The sequence below is a fragment of the Pieris brassicae genome, chromosome 2 (assembly GCF_905147105.1).
Source record: "Pieris brassicae chromosome 2, ilPieBrab1.1, whole genome shotgun sequence".
NCBI lineage: Eukaryota > Metazoa > Arthropoda > Insecta > Lepidoptera > Pieridae > Pieris > Pieris brassicae.
This window is the reverse complement of record NC_059666.1, coordinates 20,824,026-20,847,313: the sequence shown is the minus strand read 5'-3', so window position 1 is coordinate 20,847,313 and position 23,288 is coordinate 20,824,026. Positions and strand designations below refer to the sequence as shown.

The window sequence follows — 23,288 nt, the reverse complement described above, 5'->3', positions numbered from 1 at the left end:
GACTCACGCTCATAGAAAATGTATGGTAGTAATATTAGCTCACGGTTTGTCACGTGACCATGCCCATACATTTAACGATTACAAATTCGTTTAGACGTTTAGTGAGTCACGCCTGTCGAAAAGGGATTTTGGCTCAAGTCCCAGTACCTCCTGAAATTATCGCGTCAGACCAAACTCTCAAAATTTATTTTAAAATAAATGCGGAGTCCTGAAGTTTTTGTTTCTAATTAAAACTTGTTTTACAGTCCCGACGAGTTGTAATTAATATAAATTAAAATGATTCGTATGTGGTTTGTGAAGTACACTTTATAAGTATGAGGTTTTTTATTATAATTATCCTAATAAATTTGTATTATCTACACGTACATGATACATGTTATCTATACGTAAACGTATATTTAGTAACGTATTAGACAGATCTAAAAAAATCTTTTACATTAATTTCTAAATAAATAAAATAAATATGTCATTGCGGAATAGGCTGCTAGTTACATAATATCTAGGAAACACTGAAAATTTTTAGAAAATGAAAAATGACTTAATGCAGAAAGTTGCCAATACTTTTATTGTTTTTCCAAGCAATCTCCGTTCCTCCCTACACATCGTCGCATTCGATGGAACCACTGAGAAAAGCAGTGGGCCCATTCTTCCTTCTTTTCTTTTTCGGGGTTTCTTCTATGGCATTTTCGTGTGCTTCACCGTATCTTCAGGGCTCGTAAAGCGAATACCTCGAATTTTATCCTCAGTTCTTGGGAATACATGAAACTTATGTATAAAAAAAAATACATATCATTTGCAACTTTAAAATGACCCGTTTTTAAATTCGCAAGAATTAAAATTTGTTAGTTTTATTGGCGGTTTTGCCTATAAAGTAAAGTAAATAATTAATTATTTGTTCTAAATATCTCTTTTGTACTAAAGTGTCTTTTATATTCAGCCAGACTATTACGACAATAGGTAACTACCGATTGTTAACTTCAATTAAGAATTTAAATAAATAATTTACACTCAATTAGAGCGATAAAGCAGTTGGGTATATGAAATCAAAACGTACAATTACTTCGTACATAATGTCTTTATTATTCTACGAGGTTATGTTATATTTTGTTTATGTAGTAGTTACAATTTTGCCCGCAAACACATAACAACTTCAATTACACAAACTATTTCACATCAAAAATTCAATTTGAAAATGGAACAAAGTTGTTTAGATCGAGTTATACTGCAATTTCGCTTCCAAATAAATATAGTTATTAGCAGAGTGGAAGACTCGGATAGCCGTAGGCGGCTTATTAAATGTAAGATGAAACTCGTCATATGTATCTAAGCAAGGCGAGATAAATCCAAACCAATTTACACCTTAGTACTTTGAAATAGAAGTCGTTTTTAAAAGTATAATTTTACATTTAGAATAAATATTTTTTCCGCTTCTTTACGACGCAAAGGACACACGCTTAATATAATGAAAGTTTCCTATTGTACTTTGATTTAGTCGGACGCCAAATCCTTTGTAGTGACAAAGGGTAATATAATAATTGAAAAAGTTTTTTTTTCTACTGCTATTCTTTTGAAGATTTTTAATTTCATTTGCTAGTTTGCTGTGAAAAGACTGCACACAGACTAAGATCTTTTAAATTTTTTGACAAATTTAATATTTGACAATGCTTTCAGTTACCGAAGGTGAACAACAGCGACAGCTTTGAGCTATCAAAAATGATAGCTCAAAGCTGTCGCTTTAGTCTCGCTGTCAAAAGACTAAAAGAGCGAGACTAAAGTGTCATTGGCATTAATTACAACGCTATATTGAGGGTAGACTAGCTAATTCTACCTTCTTCTATTAGCTAATATTTTATTTGAATACCGCAATTGGTCGCAAATAGTATGAGCTACGTGTTTGATCGAGTGTTGTGAAATTTAGTTCAACAATACAATTCGTGATTTATTGTGTGCTGATTTTGAGAATAATTGCGAAATTATTACGCATAACCATAAAACTAAGCATGGATGCTAATAATAGCTTTAAATACAAACAAAAACTGTATAAAAACTTCGACAAATTCAATAAGTGTTGACATATTCATGTTTTTGTTTCAGAGTAAAACATTAGATTTAGCTCTTGTATCAATATACCGGGGCGGATTGGACCTGGCGTCAGTTAGTCAGTATTCTGGGTCACCGTACAACACCACTGATAGGTAAGTAACTAAAACTATTACATTTTACTTACTAAAATTATAATTTAAGTCATTATATGGATATTTTAGAGAGATGAAACCGGTTGGAGGAGGCCTAGACTGTTAAGAGGTCCTTGAAAAGTATATTTCTGTATAAAAAGCATACGTCTTTTTTTAAATATTGATGAAAGTTTCAAAGAATAAATGAGGCTTAATTATTATTCGGAAATAATTTGAACAATCATATTTTAGCGGCAATATTGTGTTTAAAAACGTCTTGTCTTGTGCCGTATTGAGCCAAACTGTTTTAGATACATTTTTTAAAACGATAGAAAACTTACATACGTGATGCCCAAAAAGGCAGTCATTGCAGCCCATGGACATCCATTTTAGTTGATGCTTATCTTCCAGGGAAAGTCGCCACCGGGAGTCGATTCCACAGTTCGCTAGTTCGCAAAAGAAAATGTCTTGTTGTATGTGGTTTGCTATGGCTCATATACGCAATAAAAAAATATATAACATATTTATCAATGTTTAATCAATTTAAAGTACAAAATGCTTTGCTATATGTTTATGGATGCGATGAATAAGTTTAAACAAGAAAATTCCTTAAACATTTTTAAACCGAATATTTTCAATTGCCAACGCTTCATAAAGCACGAGCCAACAATATTAAAATGCAGGGTAAAATGTGGGTAATTCACTATAGTTTTAGTATTCTCCGTAAAATTTAGTTTATGCACTCGCCTTTATTACAAACTTTTGTACGGAAAATATTTATTTAAACAATTTGGGCCTTTCAAGTTTTACGTAAGAACTATAGGGGTTTCTTTGATTTTCTTTTTTGGTGATTACGTTAAGTAATTATTTACTTTTACCCACACATTTTCTATGCTTGAACACGGAATTCATTTTCGAGGATTCCTACAAAAAAATAGTACGTTTATGTACTATTATTTTTGGGAGATTTGCTTACTATTGCTAACAGGTGGGGTGGTAAATTGCAATAAATATAATACGTAATACTTGAATGGCTCCAATATCATGTAATTTTCGGTAATAATATCAATGATTATATAATTTATTTAAGAAATGTGTCTAGCTAGCGTGGGTGATATAAGCGTTTTAACGTATACAATGTACAGCTTGTTTGTTAATATTCTAGAAGCTAAGCTAGTCTATAATAATCCATATGCACTTAGTTTTGTTAATATTGGAAAGACAACTTAAGTGTGTTATTAAAATACAGTGGTATAGCCAAATTGGTATAATTCAAAACGTGTATGGTATAGCATATAAAAAACAGTTTTTTTAAGTATATTTTACTGGTAGTACCTTATCCTTTTGCTTCGTGCTTCCGATACAATACAATACTCTAACAATTTATTACTGAAACAGATTTTTTTAATTGCTACCTTGCTCGCGATAACGATATTTTCCGCGTAGTGAAAAATTAGTGTTCATCAAATATCGTAATTGCGTAAAAACTGGCAGGTAACATTCATGATCAAAATTGTATAAATCCGTCGTAAAAACGTATACCAGGAATAACGAAAGTTGTAATAAATGGCTAACAATGTATAAAAAAACGCTTCCGAACAAAGAACATAAAACGAAACATCGCGCTTACAACAGCAACAAAAACTATAACCAGGACATAGCAGGGCAGTTAGGAAGTTCTATCGCTTCGCCGTATCGTTCGCCTACAAAACGCTTACAACTGAAGGTAATAGCTACCTCCGAACTTTTGATAGTGGCGAAGTTCCGCTAGAAGAGTGTTAAGATCACGCAAACTTATTTTCGCTTCAGGAGTGATAAGTTAAGAGCGATACAATAAAAAATAATTCTTGTTATTTTTTATTTTACGTCATAACTAGTTTAGTGCTGTGTGGACCCTACTCGTTAAGTTTTTTCTGGATTAATACAACTTGTGGTTAATAAATAAAACAATAGTAGACTGTTTACTTGTGAACCTTGATCAGTACGTATTCATACCAAATTTTGGAGTTGTTTGAATTAATACCAACACCTGAGTTTCATCATCGGACGTTGAGGCAGAGTACATAATTCTTGATATGATATAAATTATATTTGGTAACTTTATGATAATTCAATAAGGTAATTTAAAGTCTAAAGAAAATGGAAAATTAAGTATTCTGCCAAGTTTTGTTGTTGTCAACTATTCTCGGAGATTATTCGCCGACGCCTCTACCTTGTGTACTGTCATGTGCACCAGAGAAACTTAAAGATTAGTATGAAACTCAATTAAACCAACAAAGTTCACGGGTTCGCGATCCGTGTAATTAAATTTCTACCCGAATACAGCGCGGATCGAATACCGATACCTAAAGACGCGAGAAAACTTTTAATATAACTCCTTAAAGTAATGTGCACTAACTTACTACCTCTCTTCGGGTGGTTAATATAAACTTTGATATTGTTTATTTATATGTCAAAAGGTTATTTGGTAAATCTATAACGCGAAATAATGTTGCAGTACCCTTATAACATTAATTTTTATTTTTTGTTCTGGCTCTGTCGTTATCTTTTAGCATGTTGCCTAGAAGAGGTCGCTAGTTAATTCTTAGTATTGGGCTTTTATATGACTGTGTTTTATGTTTATTGATTGAAGTGGAAACAAAAAATACAGGGGCAATAAGGTTGTTAGGGCCTAATAGGCAAATAGGTGATCCGCCGTGTGCCTGACACACGCCGTCGACTTTTTGGTTCTAGGGCAAGCCGGTTTCCTTGGTGTTTTAAATGCGCACATAGAAAGAAAGTTGGTGTACAGCCAGGGATCGAACCTACGACCTCAGGGATGGGGAGAGTTGCACGCTGAAGCCACTAGGCCAACAATGCTCTAAAAGTCATTTTAGTACATTGCTTAATAATATTCAGTTTATGAATCGAACACAACTTCTAAGAAAATTGTGAATACGATACGGTGTTTATAGTTTTTTTAAGTGATACCGAAGATATTTCATATAAAAAGTATTGAGATTCATACAATAATATTATTTGACGCAAAGATTTAATATAATAATTAAGTTTTAATTACAAATTTAAAGTGATTTTCCAATTATATTATAAACTCGTAAGTCGTATTTTATCATATATTTTTAATAACCACTATTGATTTTTTATATAATTTTGCAACCAGCAAGTTATTATACCATTTTGGAATATTGCAGTTAATATGGGGGTACCACAGGTGCTGTAGTGGAGAGCTATTCGTAAAATCTATAATTTAAAATATAGGGAATCTCTGAGAGATAAATTCAAACAAATTAATATACTTTCGCAATATATTTATTGAAATATTATATAGGTATACAAAAATAGTGATAAGTTTACTACAATAGAACATACGCATAATGTTAATACTCGGAATAAACGTTAACTAAAGTTAGTAATTATTTTTTGGCTCTTTTAATAAATTTAAGAAATGTATTAAAGAAGAGCTGTGTAAAAAGGCTTACTATAAAGTTGACTATTATTTAGTTGATAAAAGGGCCTGGGACTAGTGCTAGACAGGCTAATTCTAATGAATTTGCGATATTTGTTTTAGAATAAGTATTGTTTGCCATTTTGTATGATGAATTATTTTTACAAGAGTACCGAGAGTTTTTTACGCCGCCTTTTTCTCTCGGCCTACACCCTCTGTCTTCTTTGCCGGTGAGTAGGGATTCCTGCGAAACAAATTTTATGACGTGGAATAAGTAATACATGTATCTTATATGGAGCATAAATAAACATATTTTATTTTATTGGAAAATTGCTCGTGAAGTTTGTGCTAAAATTCTATTATTATCAAATTTCAATCTGTACTTGTATATCGTATGTATATAAACCACATTTCAGGCAGATTAACCTCAAAATCGGCACACAGCTGATAGCTTGCTTTAACTGGAGTATGGCTCCGCAAAGCGAGCTCGTAGTGTTTTCAAGAGTCAGTGACCCTATTGAAGACCTCGAGACTACTCCACCAGATGGATCTTGGTTAGAGGCCACAGCAGCGGCCGTGCCATGGAGCTTAGGTGTAGATATCGCCATTTGGAATGCGGTTGGTATGTACACGGACAAGTAGTATCATTTTAGACTCTTAAAGTTAATTGAATTTTGGAATGGATACTGAAACATTTCATACGCCTCAAAGCACCTATATATATATATATATATATATATATATACATATACATATTATTTTTGAGGCATCTTAAACGAATTATAATAACTTTGTATGATTCAAAACTTAGCGATTAACAGAGTGGCGGAAAGTTTCTTGCCAGCTCTTCTTGCCCGCTTTACGGCCTTGACTTGCAAACTGGTAGTAAATGTAAATTTATCTTCTTTTCTTACGTTCATAAGTGTACTTACACCTATATGAATGAATTTATTTTGAGTTTGACTTTAAGTAATGAAAGTCAGAATAAAACTAACATTTGTAATTAATGATACTAAATTAACATTTACAACCAGTTAGCAAGTCAAGGGAGCGAACTGACGAAAATAATTAGCAATAATCTCACCGTCAAGTATTACACATTTCATCACATGTAAAACAGTAAATGTTTATAATTAAATAAAGAATTATGAATAAATAAATGAGAAATTAAAGTCGTGAGTATAATTTTCTTTAGCATTTATTGCATAGTTAAAACGGTAAGAGTCTATTTGAATAATGACGGATATCATGCTATAATAGCCTGGTAGGTGTGTCATCAACAATGTTTGCAATAGTATTTTCATTTGTTAACATGGCTTTTACACATTAAGAAAACACTTTTTAAACGGATTGAAGCTATGTATTATTAGTCACCGTGACTTCGCACGCTGTAAAGCACGCGAAACGTCGGAAAAATAATTAAAATTATGTAAATAATTATACGTTTATAATAATAATATATAGCTTCAATCCGTTTAAAAAGTGTTTTCTTAATGTTTGCAAGGCTTGCTAGAATTTTAACGCATAATTATATTGTATTTTATTTCGTTCCAAAACTGATCGTTTTCTAAGGCCGTTTTTGCCTGTTGGCTGTTTTTCCGCGCTCCACCACTATATGGAACCAGCTACCCACTGAAGTATTTCCAAACCAATTCGACTTAGGGTCCTTCAAGAAAAGAACCAATTCTTGAAAGGCCGGCAACCCACTTGCGAGCCTTCTAGCAATGTGAGTCTCCATGGGCGGCGGTATCGCTTAACATCAGGTGAGCCTCTTGCCCGAATGCCTCCTATTACATAAAAAATGTTCTCTTACATCACATAAAACGAGGACAATCATACACATACATAAAATATGTAAGAAATACCATATACACTTGTGATCCTGAGAATTGAGGATTCAGGCGCAGTGCTAACCAGTTTCACGCAACTTCCTCGCAATCAAGCCCGTAGGGACTTTTTGTATCAATAAAATCACATTGGTCCTTGTATATTGTATATGTACTCATAAATAGCAATTAAGTAGGGATAAAAAAGTAAAAGAAAAAAAATTATAAAGGGCAAAGCAAGTGTTATGTTGAATACAAATGAAAGTTCAAGTGTGTATAACCAGGGTTTGAACGCACAACCCCAGAAATTAAAGATTTGCATTAACTACATTACAATGCTCTTCACATTTGAATAAAGATTTCTTTTTGTCAATAAAATACAGTATTATTGACTTGTTGATAGCGAAATTGCTTTTGATAATCAAAAGCAATCAATCAAGCAAATAATATAAATTGAATACGTAGCAATAAAAAGGTTTTATTTCGCATCATCAAACAATAAATGCGAGTACAAGTTCGAATAATAAATAGCATTTACGATCAAAGTAAAGAACTACAAAGTAACATTTAAGGCGATAACTTACAGTAATTTTGAAGTATAAACTCAGTCTGATTTACTTCAACTCTACAAGAATTTTATTCAGCGGGTTTCATATGATATAGTATTTTGATTTATTGTCGTTTTTATTTTAAACACAATCATACGCTACCATATAAGAGTTTGAACGAATCGAATTCGGGAACCTGTTAATAGTAAGAATATAAGCATGGCAAACATGATAGCGTAAGCAATACACAATTCAAAATCATTTATTCACTTAGGTAAACAAATTGTATTCTTATGAACGTCAAGAACTACATGATAAATGTTAAATGCTTGTAATTTTACATTTACTGCCGGTTTTCAAATCAAGGGCGTGGAACGGAAGAGAAGAACTTTTTTTGGCCAAGGTTTTTTGTTTTACAAAATGTTTATAAGGAGCTACAACCATTACACCATGTTCCACATGACATCTTTAAGTAATTAATAGTTAATTAATAATAATAAAAAAACAAGATTTGTCCTCTATCAGTAGTAAGCATGGTGAATTAGGGGCACGCAATGTACCATGCTTCCAAATACATTGGATAGGATACAAATTTTATTTTATTGTTATAGGTTGGGCAGGATGGGGCGAGTGGGGGGTGTGTAGCAAAACATGCGGTGGGGGGAGGCAAACTCGTAGACGCTATTGTTCTAAAGGCTTTTGTGAAGGATTCGGAGAGCAGTGGAGATCCTGTAACTCTTTTGAATGTGAAGGTGAGATTAGGGTGTCTTGTATAAAGGATTTTCTTTTTAGACGTACTATGTTTCTTGTATCATTACGCTCCCACATTTAGGATGATAAAGCATGAAGCATTATGTGAATTAAACGATCACAGTACAATAGCACAAATAATTATACAACAATGATTATGCGCTTAACAGCGTATATCCTAAAACCATAATTAAGGGTTTAAAAAGATATTCTCAATCTTTTGAATACTTAAGAAGTTCAGTACTGGTTACAGTTCGGAGATAATCTAATATTTTTGTAATCAAAATTCCATTGGATTCATTTTATACTATATTTTTTATATATGTTAAAACTTATAGCTAAATAATTTATTGTATTAAACTAAAAATATAAAAAGTTTGTTAGCATTTTTTCACAAGCAAAAATACTGCCTTCATTTTCCCGATATGTAACTAAATTAAAAACCCGGAAAAACAAACATTGAATGTTTTTAGTTAGATAAATGTTAAAAAAGTATTTGAATAAAATTCGAAAGCGTATTTCCAAATATTTATAAAATATAATCTACATTCCCGTGAATATGCCTGGGTCGTATATGCCTCTCTAAAACCTCGAATATTTAAAAACTATTACATTCTATAATATTGAGTAGATCTTACACCAAAAGTTATCTAGTCTATAAATATATAAGGTTCCCAACGCTTCCTCGACAGTTTTACGATCTTTTAGGTCCAAGTCGACTTCGATCCGTGGCAAAATTGTTTCCATAACTTTTAACTTTCCTAAGGATATTCTTATTTGGCATGAGTATTTCCTACATGAACATAATATTAATAAATTGTTTATGGTTATAAAAAAATGTATAACCATAAACAATAACGTATACGTATTTATTTTTTAATAAATATTAAATACTAGCCTACCTTTATTTAAGCGATATACCAACATATGAAACGTTTTGTTATGTCCATAGAGACATTTCGTTTTCGAAAAATAAAAACCTAATTAATACTAAAATTTTTAATTTTATTTTTATTTTTTTTCCATAAAAACCTTCCTTAGAGTTCAAGGAATAAATAAAAATAATACTTTAAAACGTCCAGGCGTCTTCGCGCTGAGCAGCATATTTCACAATTAATTCCTATTTATATAGTATACAAACATTCAAAATTAAATATAACTTTACTCACTACGTTAAAGGAATTAGTCGCTTAAAAAACAAAACACTACTTTTAATTCACAACTATATCTACGATACTAAGATCTACCTCACAAATCTCTAAAACCAGTAGAGATTTCAATGCATAACTTGTTATGTTAATTGGCTGGCATAATCTCTGATGTCATATCCGAGACCCAAATTTGTATTAATTCTCTTAATATCTGTAGTGCTGTAGGACTACCATAGATTTATGCATTACGAGAAACTGGCATTAAAATCCTTAGTTATATTCATTATAAAACATTCGTCATTGCATTCCCTGCAGGCACAATAAATCCACTCGCACCAGGCGCGAGAAGGAATTTCCACCCCGCTCAAGCAAAGTGGGGCAGAGTAGCAGACAGACCGCATGCCTTCAGTTTGCGGCCAAACTCCTACATATGGATTGCCTCTTCAGAACTATTTGCAGCGGGGAACGCTTTTCCACGAGAGTTCACTTTATTCCTCTCGTTGAGGTTGCGACCTGAGGTAGGTATCGATGGAACTTAAAAACCGCCACCTTTTACGCGCGCAAGTACTCTGGAATACTGCAAATGCAACGAGAAAGCTTTTATATGATAAATGAAATAGTTATTCTAGTTGTTCCTTTATTTACAATAAGCTGTTGAAGTTACGCTATTAAGATTTTTTATGCTACCAAAACTTAATAATAAATTATTTACTTAACGATTTCGTTACTATTATTATATTTAAATTTATTAATTCTTCTGTTAACATATGGTCTTTTTAATGCTCAAAAATTATATACTTTTATAATTTGTTCTAGAGTGGCGGATACGGGCAAGGTACACTTTTTTCTCTGCGATCACGTCGTCGTTCTGGTTCCTTTTTATCCCTGGAGCTGGCGGGACGAGGTGCTGCAAGACTTGTACATGCGGGAGGTGGATCCAAGAAGACCATCTACCTTGCTGTACCACTATACGACTTTAGATGGCATCATATCGCTATCAGGTGAGTTAAATCTCGGATAAAAATAATATTTTTCTTGAGATTTCGCTAAAGAAAAACACATCTGCTTTCAAAAGAAAGAAATTTATATCTTAAAAAAGCGATCGTATTTGGATACTTACGTATTCATTCAATGTATAAGATTTTTATAGGCATAAAACTCGCTATATTTATTAATTGAATAAAAACTAAATGTCTATTTTATATGTATTTACAAATAAAAATGTATCGCGAAAAATTACTTACTAAGCTCAAAATTCGATAACGATTTGACAAATTTGAGTATTTATTTTCTTTGTTGCTTGAATTCTGAGGAAGGTTATTATGGAGAGATAAAATGGGAAATGCTAATCAAAAAAACCGGCGAAAAGAAGTTCGTGGGGTATAATGTGTTACTTTTAAAATTCAACAAGATAACACTGCACTATAAGTACATTTGTCTCTTTCAGTCATATTGTTTTTATGTTGTGATGAAAGAGACTTGTTTTATGACAGTGATTACTCCGTTATGTGATATTATTTTTCATCAATAAAACTTCTTGCTAGAATAGTTTTAGCCTAGCGCTTAATAAGCAAGCGTCTATAACATTAGAGTCGACTCTTCGAACCCCAACTATGCACCAACGTATGATGCAATAGTTAAAATCAACGACATATCAGCATATACTTAAATATTAGAAATGTATTTAAACGGTTACAAATACCTTGTCTTTTTCATTAAGTTTAATGAGAAATATAATATTAACATATAGTTAAATTTGGACTCTCAGAACACAGTTTTGCTTTGTATTTTTTAATTGTTCTCATTAAACCAGCCCGTCTTTTACTTCCACAATGTTGAGTTGGAATTTGAAGAAGCTTAGTAAATATCTTAAACAAACGTTTGATGTTGGAAGACGAGGTAAAATATTTAATGAGAAATTAAATATGAATTACGGTCTGGTAGGATTTTACCTCACCTATTTTTAAATTTACCGAATAGTTTTTTTTACACGAACATTAAATTATTTAACGGTAAAATTACATTTTTAATGTTAATCAACCAAAACTGTTTGGCCTTATTATAAAACGTGAACTAAAGATAACATCTTGTTACCATAGTAACGAGGATTTTCAAAAATGATAAATTCGGTAACAGACACGCTACTATCTTTCATCTACGATTTAGAAAAAGGCCGAAAAGGTCTTTTAAATAAATATAGATGTTGTGACGTCGATAATAAAATGATATCTAGATTATTAGACTAGCGATGCGTTGTGTATTTAAGCCGGTAATTCGGTCGTAGCAGTGTTGGCCTAGTGGCTTCAGCATGCGACTCTCATCCCTGAGGTCGTAGGTTCGATCCCCGGCTGTGCACCAAGTGAAGGAAAACATCGTGAGGAAACCGGTTTGTCTTAGACCCAAAAAGTCGACGGCGTGCGTCAGGCACAGAAGACTGATCACCTACTTGTCTATTCGTTTAACAAATCATCATGAAACAGATACAAAATCTGAGCCTGAACCTAAAAAGGTTGTAGCGCCATCCTTTTATTTTTATTTTTAATTCGGTCGTAGCCTATACATAGACTATCCAACACAAACATAAAATCAATCCGAACCAGTGCTTGGGATAAGAAAGAAGAAAACTACTACACCAAAATGCTCTACTGGGTTTTATTATATTAGTCCAATCAAGTGGCTTTATAACCCCAATATGGTCTTATAAGGAAACGACGTTTAAGATTGATAAAATCTCTTTTTGTTTGATCACTTTTCTCTGATATAGCTTTCTGTGTTTGACACGCGTCGTCAATATTGAGGCAGATCTACTTTCTTTGGTGGATAGGTTTGATTCTAATGTTTAAGTCTTAATTCGCACGCTTAATACACTAGGTCAACACTGCTCATCGTGTTGTGCAAATTAAAACTCATTCATACAGCAAAAACTCACTGTGGTAGTTTAAAATTATGAGAAAAATCTATAAAGAATATTAACGAATGAATCGTGTGTATTTGCAATCGGATAAATATTGCATTGAAATGAAATACGAATCCCCCGGGAAATTTTATTCATGCCGTGATGCGGTGTGGGTCTGAGCCTGACTTTGTAACTTTTTCTATATAAAATAGTATATATAGTAGGTGAAATAATAAAAAATAAACAACTGAAGCTCTTTCTGTACAGGGCTTAGTTGGAAAACTGTATATCGAAATTCGAATACTACTTGGTCACTTGGTTTTGGATTAATTAAAAACTACAATCCAAATGACGACGACATGTTTTAGATAGAAAATGGCTGCCAATATTTTAAATTAAGGTTAAATGAGTGTATACTATGTAACCGTTTGATGTACGACTTCGTACAATCAAGGGAAATTAGGTAATATAATGTAATAAAATAAATCTAATAAAAAAAATATAATCTTTCAAGAAAAGAGCGTTTTAGAAAGGCCGGCAACGCACTTGCGAGCCTTCTGGCAATGTGGGTGTCCATGGGCGACGGTATCACTTACACCCCAGGTTAGCCTGACACATCATGTTAGCCTCCTGCCCGTTTGCCTTCTATTAGTTTAAAAAAATACATCTCTCGTTGCTCTAAACATACTTTCTAGTGTCATAAATAAAATGAATCTCACAGCTGAACATTAATAATTAGAACGTAAATAAAATAACAAATAAATTTAAATTCAAAGTAGAATAAACAAATTTTCGAAGGTTGTAGTGACGCAGATACGTAGAATAGCGTTTATACCAATTAAACCTCTCGTTACAATAATCAAAACAAAAGTAAATAACCTAAATACTAAAACACAGACTAGCGACAGGATAAGTTTCATCAGGGCGAGTTTGTTTCTTTTAAAATTATTATAAGACATATATATTTTACACACAATGGCGTTAAAAATAAATAATATGAAGATGTCTGACAAATTGTATCAGGTAGTAGCCGTACCATGTGAAAAACATAAAACTAGTACAAAGAAAAATCATGTAAAATAATACAAATTACAAAACTATCATTCCACCATCGCATGCCGCACGAAGAGTTTCAGCAAATTGCAAAACTACGTTGTAATTAAGTTTTTACGTTTGTTAAAATTAAAAGTAATGCCTCAACCAATTGTATGCTGAAAGGAATCTCCCTAGAGTACAATATTTACCAGTGAATAATGACTCACGAGATAAAAGAAATAAATGTAATTCACGACAAAGAACGTAAATTGAACTTTGAGCTTTTGTATATTCTACCTTGTATGTTTTATTTACAAGTCGAACGTATCTCACTGAATTTGCTATATATTGCATTTCGTATTATGTTTTCTGTCTATACATATATATATGTCTATACTTTTACGTTTATTGCCTCGGGCTTAAAAAAGTAGCGCTACAACCCTTATATTATCTTATTTGCGATCATTTTTTTTCTTAGTAGGTATGCCATTTTCCTTGCGATGTTTTGCCTTCACCGTACGAGGGAATGTCAAATTTTCACATAGAGATTCAGTGCTCAGGGATTTCATCCTACGCACGCTCAAGCCACTAGGCCAATTTTATATTCAGTGTTCAACATGCGGCCAAAATGTAAAACGCTTACTTTGTCTTCATTTATCGTTTGAGAACCTTCACTCTCAATTCTCTATAATATGTGAAAGCTCTAGGTATTAAATACATACAAAACCCTGCTCACATAGAGGCCTACAATCTGTCATAACACTCATGTCAATAACTTTTACTCAATCTAAACTAACATTATAAAAATGAAGAAAAAAGTATTTTTGTAACGAATCACACGCACTAAACCGATTTTAAAAGTTGCATTTCCCTGAGTTTATATGTTATTTATATCAAATTATTTAATCTGCATATTCGCTGTTATATATAGTTTATAAAACTTTAATTTATTTTAGCGTTCATGATGATAACACAGTACGAGTTTACGTGGACTGTCGCTGGCTGAGGACGGATGTACTTGAAAAAGACGCTTTGGATACGCCGAGGGACGCCGATCTCATTATAGGCTATCTCTTCTCGGTAAGACCTTTATTAAATAGGGACTACCCAAATATTTATACGGCTATTTAATGTCGGGTATCGTCGGGTCGTATGTTTTATAATCAGTTGACATACGAATTTTAACAAGATTAGGTATATATTTAAATATTTATGTCGCTTTAAGCAATTGAGTACTTTGTTTAATCTAACACAATTCATAAAAAATAAACGGTTTTATTTCACTAACATAACGTTCTCTTTTTATCACAATGTTGACATAATTTAATAGAAAGAGACGACAAAAATGCAATTATACTGATTTAGTTTTTAGTAATAACGGGTTTTATTTTTACCATTTGCGGTAAGGATCATACGAAAATATATTTTCAGGCATCTTTGTCTACCAACCTAGGACACTTAGTGTTTTACCGAAGAATGTTTGTTTTCCTTTTAAAGGTATATATTTCTGTTTATTCATATATCTAAATAACCTTTCCCCAGATAGATTTATTTTCACAATATTTACCAAATTATTTCTGCATATTAAAATGTAAGGACAAGCGAGGAAAAGCGAAAGAAGTGTTTTCTTTGATTCAAAAGGAATTATGCTTTATTAATCCTATGATTCGTTAAAAGCTTCCGGTGAACTAAATATAAGAAATACGCGCGATAAATCTTATTTACGACGCGATTTGATGAAAATAAAAAGCGGAAAATTAATTTTCCGCGAATGACATAATTTTTCCTGAATGAGTATAATGTGTCGACATTTTTTTCATAACGCCACACTTTGTTTAATGAAACCATTAATCATTTATAAAAATGTTTTTCCTTGTATACGTGATGAGGTAGTTTGCCAACTTAATAGAATCTCATTTTAAGTGGAATAATTTTTGGTTAACGTTGTAATTTAATAATTCATATATAGCCTTTTTTATTTTTTTCTACTTATCACAAAATAATAAAATAATATATAAAATAATATATAAAATAAGTTTGGACACCTAATACAAGTTTTTTAATACTGTAGGTGTATAAAAAAATTAGCTTTCAATTGTTTTTGAATCACACTCGTTATGTTCGATTCAATAAGAATCAAACCGGTACAAATCCAATAAAATAATATTCTGCCCTATTTGTAGCCTTTATTTGCTACATATATTTTAATTGAATACAAATCGTAGTACGCCATTATTAATGATGCCACAGATCTTAATGCAACATATACCTTGAAATTCGTTAATACTAGTGGTTCATTAGATTTGCTAATACTTCTATATATTATTGTTATTAAAAGTAATAATAGCAATTTAAGCCTTTAAAACTTTAAGATACTCTATATTAAAGTAATCGTTTGATACCTTTTCTGATGGCTGTTAGCGACATTTACAAATTTGGGTTGCTATATATGCGCTGGTTAGTGCGGTCTTCAATTCGATAGACCGGCCGAATCAAGCAGGACCAAACAAAGTATACTCGAAAGTTGAAATAAAGTAGCTAACAAGCGAATTTATTAATAAAATTCACCATTTTTAATAATTTATCTGCTGGTCTTGTTTTTATATTCGGGGTTACCTTTTTAGTCGTTGTTTAGGTTATCGTTTACTGATTTGCCAATAACTGGTATTTGTCTCTGCCTTCTCACGATATTCATGACATTCGTGTTAATTACTGCCTTTGACCTATTCTATGCCTAAGCTACTTCACCATTATACATTATTTAGATTATTATTAACCAATGCGATTCCTCTATTATTTATAGACTTTCATGTTCAGATTGTAGAGATTTCGTATTTAATACTGTCAAAAAAACAAAACCAATTTTTTATTTATTTTGCAAAGAATAATATCTAAATAATCAAATAAAATATTAAACATCTCTATCTAGTACTTTATATTTAAAATATAACTGTCATATATATAAAACATGAACTACGTAATGTTTTCCTATTAACTTGTGTTTATTGTATGCAGGGTGACCTAGAACAATTAGTGCTGGTGCCAAGAGCTGGACAGGCGTTTAAGCAGTGTTCCAGTCAAGCCAACGGCAGTATCACCCCATATGTCACACTAAATACGTAACTCTGACTGAATCAGTAAACTTCATTGGTCTCATTATATCGTATATTTGTTCGAAATTTACATTTATGCACTTTGTTATTATAAGACAGGAAATATTTGATAATAAATTTGCATTTCAAAAATTATATTATTTTATTAATAGTTGTTTAACTAATAATTATTCAAATAAAAAATGAACGTTAAAAGAATGCAGATTGTTTTATTATTAATATGGTAACGAATAGTCATAGAAATACTTTTTGGTGGTTCTAGATTGTTTATTTCGATTTGAATTGAAAAAAATGTGTCAACATGCGTTAAACATTATTTGAATGTAAAATATTACAAACATTGTTTTTTGTGGACATTTTGAATTAGTTTTTTTTATGTAATACTGTAAAAAATTATCTAATAAGACCTAGTTGCTATTAAATGTGCATAGTGTTTTATAAAATATTGCAATCATTGTTAACTAAAATTAATACATAAACGTGTAGATTTTATGTCAAGCCGAAAAAGTTCCCCTTTAATAAAACGAAATCTATAGAGCGATTCTGTAATTTAAGCTGTGAATTGAACACGATGCCTTGAGCATTTGCGTGTGAATTTCATAATACATAATACATTATTATTGGCCACACATATATCAAATAACGGCTAACACACCTAAGAAGGTAAAATGATATATGGAATAATTGTTACTAAGTGCAAGCTACTAAACGATAATAAATATAATATTAAGAAATCTAACGTTGTTCATCCCTTACTGTCAAATTCTGTTTAATTGCTGTAATGATAAGAGACAGAAGCTAAATATCGTTGATTTCGTTTTATTGACTATGAGTATATTTAACAAATTAATAATTTTCTTAACAGCAAATTCATTAAGCTGACATCGTAATATGTTACATTATTTCCTGCTGTGTATGTGTAGATAATAATTGTTAGAAGGACCCGTATTTTGTATCTATATTTATAAGAATTGTATATATTTTATTCGAGTAAACAAATAAACGAGTCAAAATATACAGCTTTTTACAGTTATAACCGCATACTATCACAACTTACTTGATTTCAAACATTAATATTTAAAAGACGCTTTGGATACGCCGAGGGACGCCGATCTTATTATAGGCTATCTCTTCTCGGTAAGACCTTTATAAAAAAGGGACAACCTGAACTGAAGAAATAAACTGCAATTATAGCCTTTTCAATCCTACACTTATTCCTAATCTACGCGCCCGCGTGATTTAGTACGTACAAGTGAATCAAGAACACAAACTTGACATGCTTCATTCCAAAACAATCCTTGATAAATGAACTGAATTTTGTTTTTAAAGAGCCAATATGTGTAAAGTTATTATGTGTTACGTGCTCAGTGGCATCGCTTGTCTGCGACGTTGTCGATCCTTGACAAGAGAAAGTCAACCTTTAGACTCCCTGTCATAATAAACCACATATGTGTCAGGCATATAAATTAATTATTAAAGAAACGTAATATTGTAATAGAATGCTATACACTGTCATGTACTGACAAAATAATAAAAAAACTTTACCAAAGTAAAGAGGTAATTACGATTATTATTTGGTTCTCTCGTGATAAAATTTACTTGGCATAAAACCTGTTATAAAGTTTAAAGCCTAAATTCTTTTGAGATTCATTTTAGTTGCAAAATTCAAGGATTAAGTTTCCTCAGCGGAAGTTAAAAAGTTACTTGAGGTCGCTCACGTACCTTGAAACTTTTTGAACACTTCTATTATGCTTTTATTTCAACTTTAGAAGTAAAGTTTTTGAGGATGAGGTTTGCTTTATTTAAAACATTTATTCAATTTCTTTATTATGGATAACGAACAGAGTCCAAGGTCTTATTAATTAATTATTAGGAATAAAAATAACATGATATAGTTATTCTTATCACGGCACTAAAGGGTGTGGCAAATGCATTGTTGCGTCTGTTTCGTTGTTAATATAATCTTTCACAATTCGGTGTTTTTTCCTAAGAAGAATTAAGGGTTTCAACCAGGACAGGATCGCATGTTAGAATTTATTATTTTTTAATACATTTTGCAATGCAGTTAGTTACACGAAAGGTCATCATTGCCCTTGCTAGCATTATGGCTGTTTGTGGATGGGTGGAGACGGTACTTAACATCGGGTGTTAATATGCCTCTTTACGCTTTATACATATACCATAATGGTTTTACAAAAAACAGAAAACCTCAATAATTGTCGCTTATCTACATAATTCATACAACACAAAGAGCAGCATTGGCCTAGTGGCTTCAGCATACGACACCCTCAGGTCGTCCCTCATCCCCCCAATCCCTGGCTATGCACCAATGGACTTCATTTCTATGTGCGCATTTAACATTCACTCGAACGGTGAAGGAAATCATCGTGAGGAAACTGGCTTGACCTAAAAACTCGACAGCGTGTGTCAGGCACAGGAGGCTGATCACCTACTTGGCTGATTTGACTTGATTGACAAACGATACGAACAGATTCAGAAATCTGAAAAGGTTGATACCGATTTTTTATATTTTTTTATACAAACAACAACCGCAAAGACCTCAATTAGACATAGTTATTATATACATCAAATAAAGGTTCGATTTTGCCATTGATCCTATAACATAAGAAGGAATTTTACTTAGAATTCCAATTACAAGAACGCGTGACTTGAATGTATAAAGTCTCGGTATCGTACAAAGGGGAGATTTCAGTTGAGCATCAATCGAACATTGCGCTCGATTATTCAATTTAATAAATGATCTGCGTCATTAACTTCAATCGTTCCTATAACAGTATTGATCGATTGACATCGAAATCAAAGGAAATGGATCAAAAGGAGTCTAATGATATTTTTATACATCGTTTTTTTACCAATGGATTGCAATAGATGTGTATTCAAAAAGAAGACTACGATTTTGTTTAACGATATTTACATCGTATTGAATTATGATTAAAGAAATGGTTTATGAATACACCTTACGCAGAGTCATTCACTCACATGCATTCATACATCACTCATGCACTCACGCGTGTTGGAAATAGATAAAAATACGTAATTAAAGAATAATATATATTTTATTTGGAATTTCTTTTAATTTTTTATAGTTTTTTGTGGAAGAGATGGTACTTAAGCGTTCCTAAATCTATAAAATTATAATAAATTTTTGTCAAATAAATAAACTCATTTTATTTTTTGCTCACTATTTACAGATATCATTTCAGCAAGTTAGCCATTACTTTAAAATTGGACTGAAGCTATATGAGTTATACAATATACCAAATTTAACCACTTAAGAATGCCAGGTTTTGATGGCGTTTAATTGGATTCATCTCCGCTCCGAATATCAGGAAGCTATGAAAATAATATTCACGTCTTAATCATCCTTATAATTATAATTTTATATAAGTTAGTCGGTGCAAAGTTCACCAGCTAGTAATGACATAAAGAAGAGGTAGTACTATTACAAAATTATATTTACAACATGTTTGTCAATCTGTGTCAATGACAGTAATTATTGAACTTGGTACAATCGTTAAGAGAAGGACTCCTCATCAACGCTCATTAAAAACCCTGGCTAATGTTATCCAAGTAATTGCACTTAACGGCAGTTATTTAAAAAAATAGTAACATTTCAGTGAAAAACTTTTAAGCGAATGTTGTAAAGCGCTGGGTTGAGGTATTCATTAAAGTTTTTTAAATGAGAAATTTTGTAGTACATTTTGATGGGTCGGCGAACTCATTTCTTTGTTAGATTTCATTTAATCTTTTGTTTAAAACAAAGACGGTGACCGTTTTCTGAATTACAGCAACACCTTTAACGTATTAAGGCGTTTAAATATTTGCTACTAAAACTGTATAGAAACAGAAATTTTAGAGATTTTTTTTTAAATAGAAATAGTTTTATGTTATTTTTCATAGTAAATTTCATATCTAACTCTACTAACTTTAATATAAACCGTATATAATTTCTTCAACAATATTAGCAGAACGGATGGAAATGGTTAACCGAAATCAAGATATTTGAACTAGCTATGTTTGGAAACGATTTTAGTAACATAAATTTACAAAGTGTCATATAATTTAATATTAGTTTTTATAGCTATTTTATAAGCCATCGCCACATAGGTAACATTATTCGCACGTATTTTATAAAAATGGATAGAGTCAGGAATGGTTATAATAATATAATATCACGTACTACTCGTAGACATCCAGCTCACCGCTACAATATTCTGTATCTACGATCTACGGCGTAGCCATTACGAATACCACGTAGCTTCATTGATTAATTGTGGTTCGTTAAACAATTTGATTCTACGTTACCTAGAAATGCAATTTAGTGTATATAGTTTTAAAATTCAAACAATCCCCAGTTTGGCAACAATTCGATTTGATAACAATGTTTCCGAGCAATTTCACGCGGACTTTGTGCTGCATATTGTAATTTTTATTTATGCGTTAGACAACAATTCGACAGTTGTTTCGCAACAGACATCAATTCTATTACTAGTTACTAGCAGGATCACTGTATTTTTATCCAATAACTGTGGGTCAATCATTCTTTGTGCAGTATTTCAATGTAACCGCTGGCTTTGACGTGTTTGAAAATTGGTATGAAATCGATTCCTCAAAACTACTGTTCAATCTACTGGATAAACTAATATTTCAATTGGACCTTTCAAAACACATTTTTTGAGTGATAAAAATAACAGTTAATGTGAATCAAGTTACATATTTTTTTTAAGATCACATGATTGTATGTGTTAAGAATCAGTTAAAATATTTTTTTAAATATGGTAATAAAGAAGAAAGAAAACCTGTGCAACGCATAATCAAAATTATTTACAGTAAAATGAGAAAGTGCACTAGCCTCACTAAGATTTCATGAGTTGTGGGCAGTTAGTCTCTTCCATTTGACATTCTTATGATTATAGGTACTTAAAGTAAGAAATTCTACATGAAACATAGTTTCGTTTCGTTTCATTTGAGCTTATGACAGGTTGAGATGTTGCTTGTGTTAGTGAAAGTATAAAGTTTTAAATCGAGAATGAAAATTTTGTGTTTGAGAAAGTGGTTAAATATGAAAGAGTTGGGCCGAGAAAATTGCACTTTTGGGTGGCTTATATGTGGTCGATGTTTGTTTCCAGAGTCAGCCATTAAGTGTAGTTGTCTAATAGTTTTGAAGTTAGGTAGCGAACAAATCAGCAATTCGATGTTGGTAAACTCACATACTTAAATAATTGACATTTTCTAATTTGGCTGCAACGTTTATTTAGCTTAACTATGGAAAGTCAGATATAATAATATTGAATGAATGCCACCATGTGCCAATGCACCTAACATATACTTGGCATAACAGTCTGGCGCTGGGCCAAGTGGGAGAGCCGTTTTACTCCTGAATTGGCAAAAGCTTATTGTGAGCATATCTCAACTTTGTTCCTCAGGACGTTACAGTATATTTGAGGCTTTCACAGTTCGCTAATAGAAAGAAAGCTGAAATTGCTGCATCGCCAAGATCCTAGAAATAAGCAGTTTAAGCTCGTAGCTTATTTTACCACTAGGTCAGTTACACACGAGCCTTATTCTACTCGTTAGCCTAGATATCCTTAAGTCGAGATATCAGATGATGTCTTGCGCATCTTCAGTACTTTTCCATGGAAGGCTGATCTATTTAATGGCCCATTATTCATAATTTGTTAAAAAAAGGCTTTGTTATTTGTTTTTTGTTTATTTCCTTAATATATTATATAGTTAAATTAATATAGTTTAATTACTATACAACAATGTGTTGTTCGCTTTTGTGTTTTAAACGCGTTATGTACTTTTAATAAAAAAAACACCCTTTTTGGGTTTGGACCCCAAATTTCTGTATCGGTCATCGTCATTTTTTTCTAATACGTAAGTAGGTAATCCGCTTTCTGAGCCCGACAAACCCCATCGACTATTTGGATCTAAGGCAAGCCGGTTTCCTCGCCATAATCGTGACCGTACGAGCCAGTGTTACGCACACAGATATACATTTTATGATGCACCGCTGGGGATCGAGTAAATAAATTATGCAATAGATTTTGAGGCGGTTTTCATCCGTTATAGGCAGTTTCAACAACGACTTTTACATAGTTTGTGCGATAAATATACAAAATAGGGCAATCACATGTCATACTTCATTGTAATCATGTACTACGTATGACTAGCATATAGAATATTAAAGTCTTTCACTATGTTATGCAGTTTTTGGTAACCAAAAGGTAATACTGAGGAGATCTCGGCTCAATCATAAAGGACGAATCATCCATCTTGGATGTTGGAGGATTTGAAGAAATGAGGAGATTGAGGAAAGTGTACCC

The 23,288-nt window shown here is 32.1% G+C and overlaps 1 protein-coding gene across 2 annotated transcripts in view; it reads left to right on the top strand.

Annotated features, from left to right (window-relative positions):
- LOC123720858 overlaps positions 1–17,923 on the top strand; it is a 28,449-nt gene extending 10,526 nt beyond the window's left edge. Inside the window, exons 3-10 of one of the 2 annotated variants that reach the window (XM_045677672.1) lie at positions 2,095–2,195; positions 6,036–6,241; positions 8,605–8,745; positions 10,210–10,412; positions 10,711–10,895; positions 14,782–14,905; positions 15,257–15,322; positions 16,841–17,923. In XM_045677672.1, coding sequence (XP_045533628.1) covers positions 2,095–2,195; positions 6,036–6,241; positions 8,605–8,745; positions 10,210–10,412; positions 10,711–10,895; positions 14,782–14,905; positions 15,257–15,322; positions 16,841–16,948 — 1,134 coding nt within the window. In that variant the 3' untranslated portion in view covers positions 16,949–17,923. The remainder of the gene's footprint in view (positions 1–2,094; positions 2,196–6,035; positions 6,242–8,604; positions 8,746–10,209; positions 10,413–10,710; positions 10,896–14,781; positions 14,906–15,256; positions 15,323–16,840) is intronic. The other variant, XM_045677673.1, reaches the window with a different exon arrangement.
- Positions 17,924–23,288: the final 5,365 nt, after the last annotated feature.